This window comes from Rattus rattus, chromosome 10, assembly GCF_011064425.1.
Source record: "Rattus rattus isolate New Zealand chromosome 10, Rrattus_CSIRO_v1, whole genome shotgun sequence".
Lineage (NCBI taxonomy): Eukaryota > Metazoa > Chordata > Mammalia > Rodentia > Muridae > Rattus > Rattus rattus.
Window position 1 is genome coordinate 2,483,971 of NC_046163.1, and position 12,340 is coordinate 2,496,310.

The 12,340-nt window shown below is 53.7% G+C and overlaps 1 protein-coding gene across 1 annotated transcript; it reads right to left on the reverse strand.

Moving 5' to 3' along the window:
• Window positions 1–602: 602 nt before the first annotated feature.
• Ren (renin) lies at window positions 603–10,929 on the reverse strand. The gene is made up of 9 exons (XM_032915146.1): window positions 10,786–10,929; window positions 6,922–7,072; window positions 6,286–6,409; window positions 5,489–5,607; window positions 4,542–4,738; window positions 2,410–2,529; window positions 1,889–2,033; window positions 1,526–1,624; window positions 603–962 (listed from the first exon to the last, which is right to left on the reverse strand). The coding sequence occupies exons 1-9, from the start codon at window positions 10,875–10,877 to the stop codon at window positions 801–803; spliced, it is 1,209 nt and encodes a 402-aa protein (XP_032771037.1). The 5' UTR covers window positions 10,878–10,929; the 3' UTR covers window positions 603–800.
• Between the last annotated feature and the right edge of the window lie 1,411 nt (window positions 10,930–12,340).

Genomic DNA, 12,340 nt, shown 5'->3' on the forward strand with positions numbered 1-12,340 from the left:
TCTGTCTTTCTCTGTCTCTGTCTCTCTCTGTGTGTGTAGCCCCCCCCATGTGTGTGTGTGTGTATGTGTGTGTATATAGCCCCCTCCCTCTCTCTCCTGTCTCTGTCTCTCTGTCTGTCTCTCTGTCTCTCTGTCTCTCTGTCTTTCTGTCTGTCTGTCTGTCTCTCTCTCTCTCTCTCTCTCTCTCTCTCTCTCTCTCTGTGTGTATGTGTGTGTGTGTATAGCCCCCTCCCTCTCTCTCTGTCTCTGTCTCTCTCTGTCTCTCTGTCTCTCTCTCTGAGTGAGTGTGTGTGTGTGTGTGTGTGTGTGTGTGTGTGTGTGTGTGTGTTAACCAAAGGACAACTTTAATTGTATCAAACTCCAGGGATTTGTTTTTGTCTGTACCTACCTGTCTCTGTCACCCTGGTTGCCAGGATTAAAACAATGGCCATCATGCAGACTTTTTTTTTTAAATTGTGGGTTCTGGGGATCAAACTCAGGTCCTCACACCTGAAAAGCAAGCATTTTACTAACAAAACCACATCTCAGGCTTCATCAGTCATAGTCTTCCCCATGCGTGACCATGCAGCTGTCCCTCCAAACTCAAAAGAACCCATCGGAAACAGGTTGTAAACATGCAGTCTTTATTCTGTTTTTCCTCAAAGCAGGGAAGGGTGAGTGCAGGCAGGCAAAGGGACAAGCACTCATCAGGGGCTCTGTGTCCAGTGTCCCTATGTTGGGGGCAGAGCCAGACAGAATGGCCCCCAGGAACGCCAGCTTTGGCTTGGCCTAAAACTAGGGTCGCTGAGTGACAGAGGAGCTTAGCGGGCCAAGGCGAACCCGATGCGATTGTTATGCCGGTCGAACTCTGTATAGAACTTGCGGATGAAGGTGGCACCCAGGACCCAGACAGGCCCAGTGGGTGGTGGGATGTCCAGGCCTTGGAGAGCCAGTATGCACAGGTCATCGTTCCTGAAGGGATTCTGGCAAGAAGCAGGAAGTTTGCTCTATTGCCTGCCACACGACCCCTTCCCACCACCGGAGTGAAGCACCTATATTCAGTGTATGGTTCCCCTCTCCTACATGCTCCCAGAGCCGTTTTTACCCATCTTAAATCTCAGCCTTCCTGGGGCAGGCAGGCAATGCAGTACGTATCAGGCAAAAGGTGTGTCTACTCCTTGTTCACAGGCTTACTTAGCTTCTGACCCAAAACAAGTCACTGAACTTCTCTAAGCCTGGGAGCATGAAAAGAACAGAGGGCCGGAAAGAGGGCCGCTCACGAATGGAGAGGGAGGACCATCACCGAGTCACAGCATAGCTTCATAATGAATCTGCTGGGGAGTTTTTAAAACTCCGATACCTAGGTGCCCGTTGCGGAAGTTCTGATCTGCTACGTGAGGGATGCGGACTGGGTACTGACTGGGATTGCTACAAACTCTCCTGATGACAGGAGCCGCATTTGTCAGCCCCGAGTCTACTAGGAGACTTGCACATTACACGTTGTCCCACCTTCAGTGGCCGCTGCCCACCCCTCCCACAGCCTTACCTTTTGCATGTAGTCCATGTTGCTGAGAGTGTAGGTCCTGCCTCCCAGGTAGAAGGAGATGTCGGGGAGGGTGGGTACCTGGCTACAGTTCACAACGTACTGGGGGAGTAAAGAGAGGTGTTGTCACTGTGGAAGGCTCTAGGCAGACTAGAGAGCCCTGTGCCTGAGAGTCCTGGACACAGTCCCTGGTCACCTTCTATGGGAGACATACCATACATTCAGGGAGTGGGAGAGGTGAGGAGGGGAAGGCTTTGTTTTGGACCCAGTGTGGTCTGGACAGTTTGCAGGCTGGAGCCAGATGGTGCTGTCGCCACCACCCCTCACCACCGCCGCCTGCCCTTTGACGCCACCCAGCTCTCTTACATTATTTGCTCTCTTCTCTTTGACTCCCAGGGCTTGCATGATCAACTGCAGGGAGCTGGTAGGGCCCGAGATATAGGATGTGCCAGTGTCCACCACTGCCATACAGCCCTCCTCACACACCAAGGTGGCAGGCCCCACAGAGACCCTGTGGAGGCTACAGTTAGACAGGCACACAGACCCCACCTCCATCCCCACCCCCGGCTGCATGCCTTTCCCAATTTAGGGAGTGATGGGAGGCCATATAAGTGTTCTGGTGGTGACCTGGAGGAGGGCTGAGGCACTAAAGAAAGGTACTGACTGTTCCTTGCCATCAACACGGTAGCCTCCAGACTTCACCTCCTTTCCCGAGTCCCCTCCATCCGAGTCCCACCCTCAAATCTTCATGCCCTGATCCTGGACAGAGCACAAAGAAAGCAGATGGTGGCTGTGCCTTAAGGAGTGGACCCCCTGTCCCATCCCTATCCCGCCCCGATCACACGGTGACATGCGTTTGGGTGGTTGGAAGGGTTACGACTGCTGACCCCTTCATGGTGATCTGCCAGGAGCCGGCCTTGCTGATGCTCACGTAGTGAAAATTGCCCTGGTAATGTTGAGGGTCACTGCCTCCCAGCACCACTTCGCCCCCCAGCAGGTGAGACTCCCTAAAAGAAAGAGCGTTGAAGCTTAGAGACTCACTGGAGACTCGGGGATGGGGGGAAAGTCCAGTCTGGTGCAGGCGGGCTTTGGGGCAGAGGAAGGGTTCCGTGGGTAGATGGCAAGGTCGTAAGCTGTCATCAGGAGACACACAGACCCTGTTGCTTCTCCCCATGCTGGCCCCTCCCTTAATGTAACCGAAGTATTTCTAGGGCTGTCCGGCTGCCCCCCAGAAAACCATCTAGTTCAAGGACACTGGGTAGATGCAAACGGCGGTAAATTGTGCCTTTCTCGGGTGTGTGGGGCAGACTCTGGGGAGAAGGCAGACATGACTAGAGTGTGTAGGGGGAAGAAGGCAGATCTTTAGTGGAGCTGGGTCTGATGAGTGGATGTGTGGGAGGGTGGGTATGATTCAGGGGTAAGGGTCTGGGAAGTAGTGGAGCTTGGGGCCCCATGGGGCTCCTCCCTCCTTAAGATTTCTGCTGAGGCAAAGAGGGACCCAGAAGGAAGACCTTCTTCTTAGGCAAGATTCAGCAACCCTGTTGTTTAGAGGTAGAGGCTAATTTTTGCCCTCCAGGCAATTGAGTCACCAGATGGTGAGACCCTGCTGGACACACGATGGCTGGGGCCACACTCTCGTTCTCAGTCAAAGCTGACGGCCCTCACTTTCCTCTCCACGTGCATCATGCTACTTCAGCCCAGGCCTGCCTCGGACTGGTTTTTAAGGTACTCGTGTATATATGAAGGAGTTTCTTAGAATTCGCAACACACACACACGTATGTGCACAACATACACGCATGTATGTGCACATGTGTACATGGGGTAGGTTGTGCATGTTCTGTGCAAGAGTCAGTGACTTATCTAGGTCTTCCTGCTTCCCAGCCTAAGGGAAGGGAAGAGGGCCCCTGCTTACCAGGCCTGCTTGCTACCTGTGCTGGAGCCTCATTCCTTCCGTGGTCCTGCTCCTGAGCCCCATGCATGTGCTCTCCACATTTTAGTCTTCCCAGCGCTCTTCTACCCACAGCATTACTCAAGCATCCGCTAGCGTTTAGAACAACCCTCCTTCTTCTCTCTGGATCTCACCCCACACCCTGCCCCACATCTCCTTCCTTGTTGAATTTTCCAGAGCAGCCCACATTTTGTGGACTTGCCCCCCTCCCCCCCACCCCCTTCTGACATCTACTTTCACTCTTAGCCACTTTGTTTTTCCGGTCTCTTTGAAGCACAATCCCAAGACCACTGACGGCAGGAGACTCCGGGTGGTGTCATTTGCTCAATGCCTCTCTTTGCACAGAAGTCTGCCGGAGCCGGGATCCAGAGATTCCTGCTTCCTCTGAGATTGTTCTAGTCTACTCCTCCCTTCCTCACCACCCCTGGCCTCTATTCTTACCAGTAATGATTTTACCTCCAGCTCAGACCATCTTTTTTTTTTTCCCCCGGAGCTGGGGACCGAACCCAGGACCTTGCGCTCACTAGGCAAGCGCTCTACCACTGAGCTAAATCCCCAACCCCTCAGACCATCTTTCTAAACCTGTGCTGCCTGTGGCAGCAGATCCCAGCCCCGCTGGGGCACTGACCACAGCTTCTCCAAGGTTGGCTGAACTGCCCAGAATCCTGGCCTAGAATTGAAAACCATCTGCAGCTTCAGAATGACACTCATTGTACTGCATTTCTCATCTCCCCTGCTGGGCAGTAAGATCTATGAGGATGGAGGGTAGGGATTGTCTTGTGGACTGTGCCCCCCTGGAACCCACCACAGAGCATGGAAACAGAGCACAGAGCGGATCAATGAGAGGACAGATAAACAAAGGTGCCAGCAAAGACATGAAGCCGGCTGTGTCTGTGTGGCCAGTCCCTGAGGACCGAATGTTTGACTTGCATTCATTTTAATTGGCTAGTGTGGTTCTAGATATGGATTGAGGACCACCTAATCAGGAGCATGTAAATCCTGGACTGGACTTTTGCCGTCCTCCCAGCTGTCTGCCCCTCCCTGCCCTGACCTTGGAGTCAAAGTCCCACCTGCTGTAGTAGACAGAAAACACTTCCTCCTTTAGCACCCTCTGGGAGAGAATGTGGTCGAAGACAGGGATGACCCCATCAACAGCCTGAGCAGGGAAGCCCATGCCCAGAACCCCGTCAAACTTGGCCAGCATGAAGGGTATCAGGGGCAGCTCGGTGACTTCTCCAAAGGTTTGTGTCACAATGATTCCACCCACCTGTGAGAGAAGAACCATAAGGGACAGAGGTTACTGCCCAACCTTGGCTGGGATCTGCTCTGGCTTTCACACCAGGGGCCCCAGGGATACAGGTTCTGTACAGCCGTGAAGGTGAGACCATCCCACCAAATGTGCACATACCGTCTCAACACCTCTATGCTTGGGGGCCAGAAAGAGGGGGGTGGCCAATGCTATAAGGGCTGAGAAAGAGGTCCTGCCAGACAGGTGATCTGCACCTTCCCCGAGGCCCACTTTCATGTTAACCCTGCCAGCCAAGGCTGAGGGTTTCCTCACTATAACCAGGGCTTCCCTTTCTGCCCCTTCCTCAGATTCCACAGGCATGGCGAGAGGGAAGGGCTTGCACTGACTTCCTCTGGGCTCCTATATGTGTCTTTCCCTACCTCTGGCACAGCAGGGCTGAGAGACGCCAGAGCAGCGAAGGCTTAGGCACTGACTGAAAGAAAGTAAAATTGCCCTGCCACAAAACCCTGGTTCCTAATTTCAATGCTCCAAGCCTGCCCTCAACTAGCATGGTCTGGCAGGTTACTAGGAAGGAAACTGGGCTTTAGGTACACCCACATGTACGTTAACGTAAAGCCTTGTCCATGTCCATCAGTGTCGGCCAGTTTGCTCTACTGGAAGCGGCCAAGGAGGTTGCACTTCAACCTCCCAGGCTCCAGGGGGCGCTGGAGCACACCTATCCCACACCACATGGGCCCCATGGGCGTAAATAGGGGTGGTCCTACTTACAGTTACCACATCTTGGCTGAGGAAACCTTTGACCTTCCCTGATCCATAGTGGATGGTGAATTCAGTCCCATTCTCCATGTAGCTAGAGGATTCCGAGGAGTCATAGAGGTTGTGAATCTCTAGCAGAGGAACACAGGCTCCAATCAGCACATGAGTTTTTGATCTAAGTAAAAGGCTCAGAGGTAGGACAAGGGATGGCTATGGGTAGTATGATTAGAAGACTTAGGTGTGTGTGTGTGTGTGTGTGTGTGAGAGAGAGAGAGAGAGAGAGAGAGAGAGAGAGAGAGAGAGAGAGAGAGAAAGAGAGAGAGAGAGAGAGAGAGAGAGAGAGAGAGAGAGAGAGAGAGAGAGTTAGTTTGTGTGTATTTTTTTGAGCTTGGAAAAAAATGTATACCAGTGGAGGACGGTGTTTCTTGGTTTTGCCTTAAGTGTTTATTCTTCTGAGACATTTGTTTCAAAGAATTCTAGAACCATTGATAACACCGATACACTGCAAAAGAGGATTCTGGGCACAGAGTAAGTCCTCAGCACAAGGGCATTGACTACGGCTATCATTGGGAAAGCTTCAAGACTTGGAATGGCTTTACAAATTTGTTCCTGTCTGAATCCTTGGGACACTGGCAAATGGCCTTCCAGGTGCCCAGGCACTTCCCAAGGCTGGCTTATTCACCTTGGTTGCCAATTCAGGAAGATGAGAGAAACGTCCTCTCTCTTGGATCAGTGGCGTGGAGCTGAGGGAAAGCAGTTCATAGGAGCAGCAGGCAGAGCAGGGGAGAGGCACGAGGCTTGATTCTTACCACAGGCAGTGTAGAGGGGACCACACTTGGTGGAGGGCACCCAGAGGTTGGCTGAACCTGTGTCAAAGATGACTTTGAAGGTCTGGGAGGGGGTACCAATGCCGATCTCACCATAGTACTGGGTCTGTGGGGGGCGGGCAGAGAAAAGTAGGGACATGGAGCTCAGGGGACTCGGGTTTGGGGGGCCTTGCCCGGTTCCCTTCTTGGCTGTTGGCTTTCTTTTTGGTGAGCTGAGGACTCTGTACTGTCCTCTGCTGTCCTGGGGTACAGGAGGCTCACTGGGGCATGATAACCTACTAAAAGCAGCTAAAATAGTTGGACATGATGTCACATGCCTTTAAGCCCAGCACCTGGGAGGCAGAGGTGGGTAGAAGTCTGTGAGTTCGAAGTCAGCCTAGTCTGTACAGTGAGTTCTAGGCTTGCCAGGGCTACCCAGGGAGACCCTGTCTGAAGAACAAAACAAAACAAACAAACAGCATAACAATTCATCACAGCCCCTCCCCACCAGACTCCTCGGCTGCACGTAGGAGTTCTACAGAGTGCTCTGGTGCTCCCTGCCTCAGTCAGACATGGTGTGGAAGGAGTGGGGAATGCTCGGCCCAGAGAGAAGGAAATAGCAGATGAACCAGGACTCACGTCCAAGTAGTTGGTGAGGACCACGGGGGAGGTAACATTGGTAAAGGAAGACTTTTTGATGAATTCACCCCATTCAGCACTGATCCTGGTCATGTCTACTCCCCGCTCCTCCAGGATTTCCCGGACCGAGGGCATTTTCTTGAGCAAGATTCTGCTCCAGGATAGAGGAAGAAAAACAGAAGAGTCCTGTAGTACTCCAAAGTCAGCAGAACCCAGAGGCTGCCTTTTTTTTTTTTTTTTTTTTTTTGCTACATCTATCACTAACCCTCTCCCATGCAATTACGAATCACTTTTTGTGCCCTGGGGTTTCTGCAGGAGAAGGTACGAGCTTCTTGGAGTCACTTATTCTGGCACTAAATAATTCCCAGATCGTATTTTAGTTAAATAAGGCAGTTTGTCCATCCGTTTGTCCATCTGTCTGTCCGTCCGTCCATCCATCCATCCATCCATCCACCCACCCATCCGTCATTATCATCATGTGTTGAACACCTACTCTGTGCCTCACTGTTCTGGATAGGAACATAAAGGTCTATACTGCCTCTTGCTATCGCCTCTGATTGACAGGGCGGCAGTACCAGGGGTGGCCTGTAGGTGGCAGCAGATGCCCACAGCAGGCTGCAAGGACTTGGTACCCCCTAGGGTATCACAGAGCCAGGTGGTATGTACCCACTGCACCCAGCCTGACTCGGGTAGACCAGTGTCTGTAGATTGCCTGTGTGCCTCACCTGGGGATTGATGTGTCTTGGGCCTGAACCCCCGGACCCCTCACCTCAAATCAGTTGTCCTCCAATCATCACTGACTGGGGAAATTCAAGAGATTTAATTTTGAACAGCAGCCCGCTGAGCTGCTCCTGGCTGCAGACCAGCTGCCTGGCACGCGCCCTCATACAAACCACATGACAGCTAGCTCCCTGTTTTCCAGCCGAGACATGGCAGGTTCATAGGACTGAAGATGACTCAGAAATGCCAAGCAGAGACAGTCCATGCTCTGTCTGTCTGTCTTTCCTACCAGGGCTGCCAGGCACAGAGAGGCATGGAGACTGTTTTGCATCTGGAGGAAGATGTCGCCAGCCCTGGGTCAGGGCTTTCCCAGACACCCAGAGAGCCTTCTTTGTTCTCCAATGTGAGCCCTAACCTTCCTCCTGGCACTTCACGCCCTCACCTCCCTGCTTTACTTATATTTCACACCTCTCTGTGCAATCTCTAGCAGAAACAGTTCCATCACAGCTTATGAGTGTTTTCACTCCTGTTTTATTTGACCCCAGCCATTCCATCAGATGGGTGTTTTTTATTTCCCCACTTTACAAAGGAGGAGAGTGAATATATATCCAAAAAGGTCAATTCCCCACCATCTCCTGAAAAGACCCATGCTTTTCTGTACTTTACGGACCCTTCCTCCTTTAGAAAACCCCTCTGTGGTGTGGTGGCACATGCCTTTATTCAGCCTTCAGGAGGCAGAGGAAGGCTGATCTTTGCGAGTTTGAGGACAGCCAGGTCTATAGAGTGAGTTCCGGGCTCCGTAGCGAGGCTCTGTCCCAAAAGAAGATAAACATAAAACCTGGTTCTGTTCCTCTCCTAGATCTTTAGTCCTAGATGCTCTCAGCAAGGGCGCCAGCCCATGGGTCCATTTCCCCTAGTGCTCTCACAGCCAGCCCATGGGTCCATTTCCCCTGAGTGCTCCCACGGCCAGCCCATGGGTCCATTTCCCCTAGTGCTCCCACGGCCAGCCCATGGGTCCATTTCCCCTAGTGCTCCCACAGCCAGCCCATGGGTCCATTTCCCCTGAGTGCTCCCACAGCCAGTCCATGGGTCCATTTCCCCTGAGTGCGCCCACAGCAGCCCATGGGTCCATTTCCCCTAGTGCTCCCACGGCCAGCCCATGGGTCCATTTCCCCTAGTGCTCCCACAGCCAGTCCATGGGTCCATTTCCCCTGAGTGCTCCCACAGTCAGCCCATGGGTCCATTTCCCCTAGTGCTCCCACAGTGCTCCCACAGCCAGCCCATGGGTCCATTTCCCCTAAGTGCGCCCACAGCCAGCCCATGGGTCCATTTCCCCTAGTGCTCCCACAGCCAGCCCATGGGTCCATTTCCCCTGAGTGCGCCCACAGCCAGCCCATGGGTCCATTTCCCCTAGTGCTCCCACAGCCAGTCCATGGGTCCATTTCCCCTGCGTGCTCCACAGCCAGTCGATGGGTCCATTTCCCCTGCGTGCTCCCACAGCCAGTCCATGGGTCCATTTCCCCTAGTGCTCCCACAGCCAGTCCATGGGTCCATTTCCCCTGCGTGCTCCACAGCCAGTCGATGGGTCCATTTCCCCTGCGTGCTCCCACAGCCAGTCCATGGGTCCATTTCCCCTAGTGCTCCCACAGCCAGCCATGGGTTCACCTGAGTGCTCCCACAGCCAGCCCATGGGTCCATTTCCCCTGAGTGCTCCCACAGCCAGTCCATGGGTCCATTTCCCCTAGTGCTCCCACAGCCAGTCCATGGGTCCATTTCCCCTGAGTGGTCCCCACACCCAGTCCATGGGTCCATTTCTCCTGAGTGCTCCCACAGCCAGCCCATGGGTTCCCCTGAGTGCTCCCCACAGCCAGCCCATGGGTTCCCCTGAGTGCTCCCACAGCCTAGCCTATGGGGGTAGCAGTGGAATGGGCCGCCCGGTGCTGAGGATGCTGTGTGGTGCTGAGCATTCTCTGACCTCTCCATCCTCCGGCAGTCACAGCCCAGCCTTCAGATCAGAGGCTGGACATCGTGTATATGGAAGGCAATGACCCTGAGAAGAAAGCCCCTCAAGGTGGCCTGCACAATACTTTACACGGAGCAGGTAGCAGAGAGGCCCGCTGCGCTCTAACTGATCTCGTGCTCCCTGCCGCACGCATTTACTTCCTTCTGTCTTCATCCTGGGGTGGGGTGCAAGGAAGTACAACCCTCTTCTCGCATTGCAGCAGTTGCTCCCTGCAAACCTGGGAGCAAGGGGGCAGGGCTTTGGAAACAAAGACCAGGGGGCCCTCAGACCTTCCTTGAGGACGCCCCCCCTGGTACCATCATCTGCAAAATAGGTGCTGAGGTCTGGAGACTCGGTTTAGGACGAAAGCAACCCACCAAGTGCTAGCCCCCAGCAGAGTCACAACTCTCACTGCCACAGATCTTTCAGGAACTCCTCACCTCGGTCCCCAGACCCCGGCTTCCGGCTTCCGCATGAGCCCTCTCCTAGTCTCGCCTCTTCCCTGCTCCTGTCTCAAGAAACCTTGCTGCCACGGCCCTGGAACTGCACTAAGCGAATGTGTCATCCTCCCCGCGTGGGGCTGCCGGGAGCCTTTCCTTTACTACACTCTGTGACAATCCACGCTGGGGCCATGGTGTCTTACACCATTCCCGGCACAGCATCCACAGCTCTGTATGCACCATTTCATCAGATCTTCCAAGCAGCCCGTGACGCAGGCTCTGTTACCACCCTGTTTCAAGATGGCGTACTGAGGATTGGTGAGACTAACTTGCTGCTTTGCTTCATCCGCTGCCAGTGAAGCAGAATTTAACCGGCAAAACTCTAGAGGGGCCACGACTAACTTGCCCAGGAGTGTTAGCAAGCACGTGCCCCCTTCAGTCACTGCGTTGTGAGCTTAAGGATCAGGGATGCTCTAACCGTCTGAGTTCCCCATCCTCTGGATGCGACTCCAAAGAGAACCCTCCCGGACCTAATTAATTATGGCTGTGTAGCCTTGGGCTAGTTGCTCAGACTGTCAGAGTGGGAGGATACATCCATGGCTGACTGGATATAAGGACTGGATGACCCCACATATCAAAAGCTGAGAGCGTTAGTAAGAGGCCGGTTCCCGCACCCTCCCGCCCCTTCTCTGCCCAAGTTACCGTCCAAAGCTGGCTGTGTCTGTCGGGAGACTGAAGCTACAAGAGGTCCAGAGCAACAAGAGTGCCCAGAGAGGCATCCTTCTCCCGCCCATCTGGTCCAGCCAAGGCTTTCTGAGAGCCGTGTAGCCCAGACCCCCTGAGCCTTCTTTTATACACACCCACAGGCCCTGCTCTGATTTATTACCCCAGGGTCCATGGCAGGGCAGCCCTCATAAATCCTAGCCCGTGAGGCCAAGCTAGGTGGGTGAGGGATAAGCAGGCGCCGGAAGCGGAGCAGAGTGGCAGGAATCGAGTGTGGGAAACATGGCCGAACCCAGTGACGCTGGAGTCCCTGTTTGGCCTGGCCCTGCAACCTTTAGCTTCGACGGAGGCTGATGAGGAACTGTGGGGTTCAAGCATGAGGTCAGGGTACAGACAGCATAGACTCTGGCTTTGCACTTCCAACTCAGGCCCCACCATCTATGTCCTTGAGCCTGCATCTTCTATATTAGCCTTTGTATTACCCCTGGCTGGCTCCTCCGAGGCTCTGCCCCAGTCTTCCGTCTTGATCATGGGTGACTCCTTTTGGCTGCTGCCTAGTGGAAAAAGTAAGATCCTATCTAACCTCTGGCATCAGGGAATGGGGTGGGCTGTGCCTTCCTGGGGTTAGTGATGGTGGACAGAAGGGTAGCTCTCAAAGAACCCCGGGTCTCCAGGACAACTGGTTTCCAGTTCACCAACCCCCCATTGGCCCTTCACTCCCTAGACCTATTTTTCTGCCCCCTTCCTTCCTCCCTGTACCTCTCAGAAGCCTGGCAGAGCTACCTAAATGCACTTAACCCTAGGTCCCAGACTGGCACTACTTACTCTCCCTAAGGTGCCCACTCTGCTCCTCTCCCTGTTTGTTCCCCTGGGATCACTTCAAATGGGCCACCAATGCCACAAGGCAGACCCTGAGGGCCATGGACGATCTTCTACTGTGGCCTCTCACCCTGTGAGAGGTGTGACCTCCAGGGTGTGTCTCCATCCCTTTGCAGCCAAGTAATGTTCGTGCCTGAGCCTCTTGGCCACAGTGGAGTGTGCTGTTTATCAAATGCAAGAACTGGTGACTGGCAATGAGCACGGGAGAGCCCTGGGTGCTACCGATGTGTGCCATCGAGGCTGGACCCCTCTTTTCCCTTCTCTCGGCCCCTGTGAAACAGCTGAGTGGACCCCAAGGGCAGTCCTGACCCAGAGGCACCAGTATTCTAAGTGTGTGTCCTCACTGCTTTTCCGCCATCTCTGGGCAGCAATGACAGTGAGAGAAACCGGTCTTGGTCTCTAGCTGTGCGTTAAGAAATGTGTTTTTACCTCAGAGACAACACCCTCCCCAATGTGAGGCCCCTGAGAATTCTCAGATATCTAAAGACAGGAAAGGACATTTGAGAATGCCCCAGAGGAGATGATGCTTTGAATAACAAGCACTGATTATGCGTGTCTCTAGACCTCCAGAGGATCCCCCACCCCCCTTCCCTCTCTCTCCAGAATTCACTTAGCATTTGTTATACAGCAGGTCCTTGGCCAGCAGCTGGAGTTT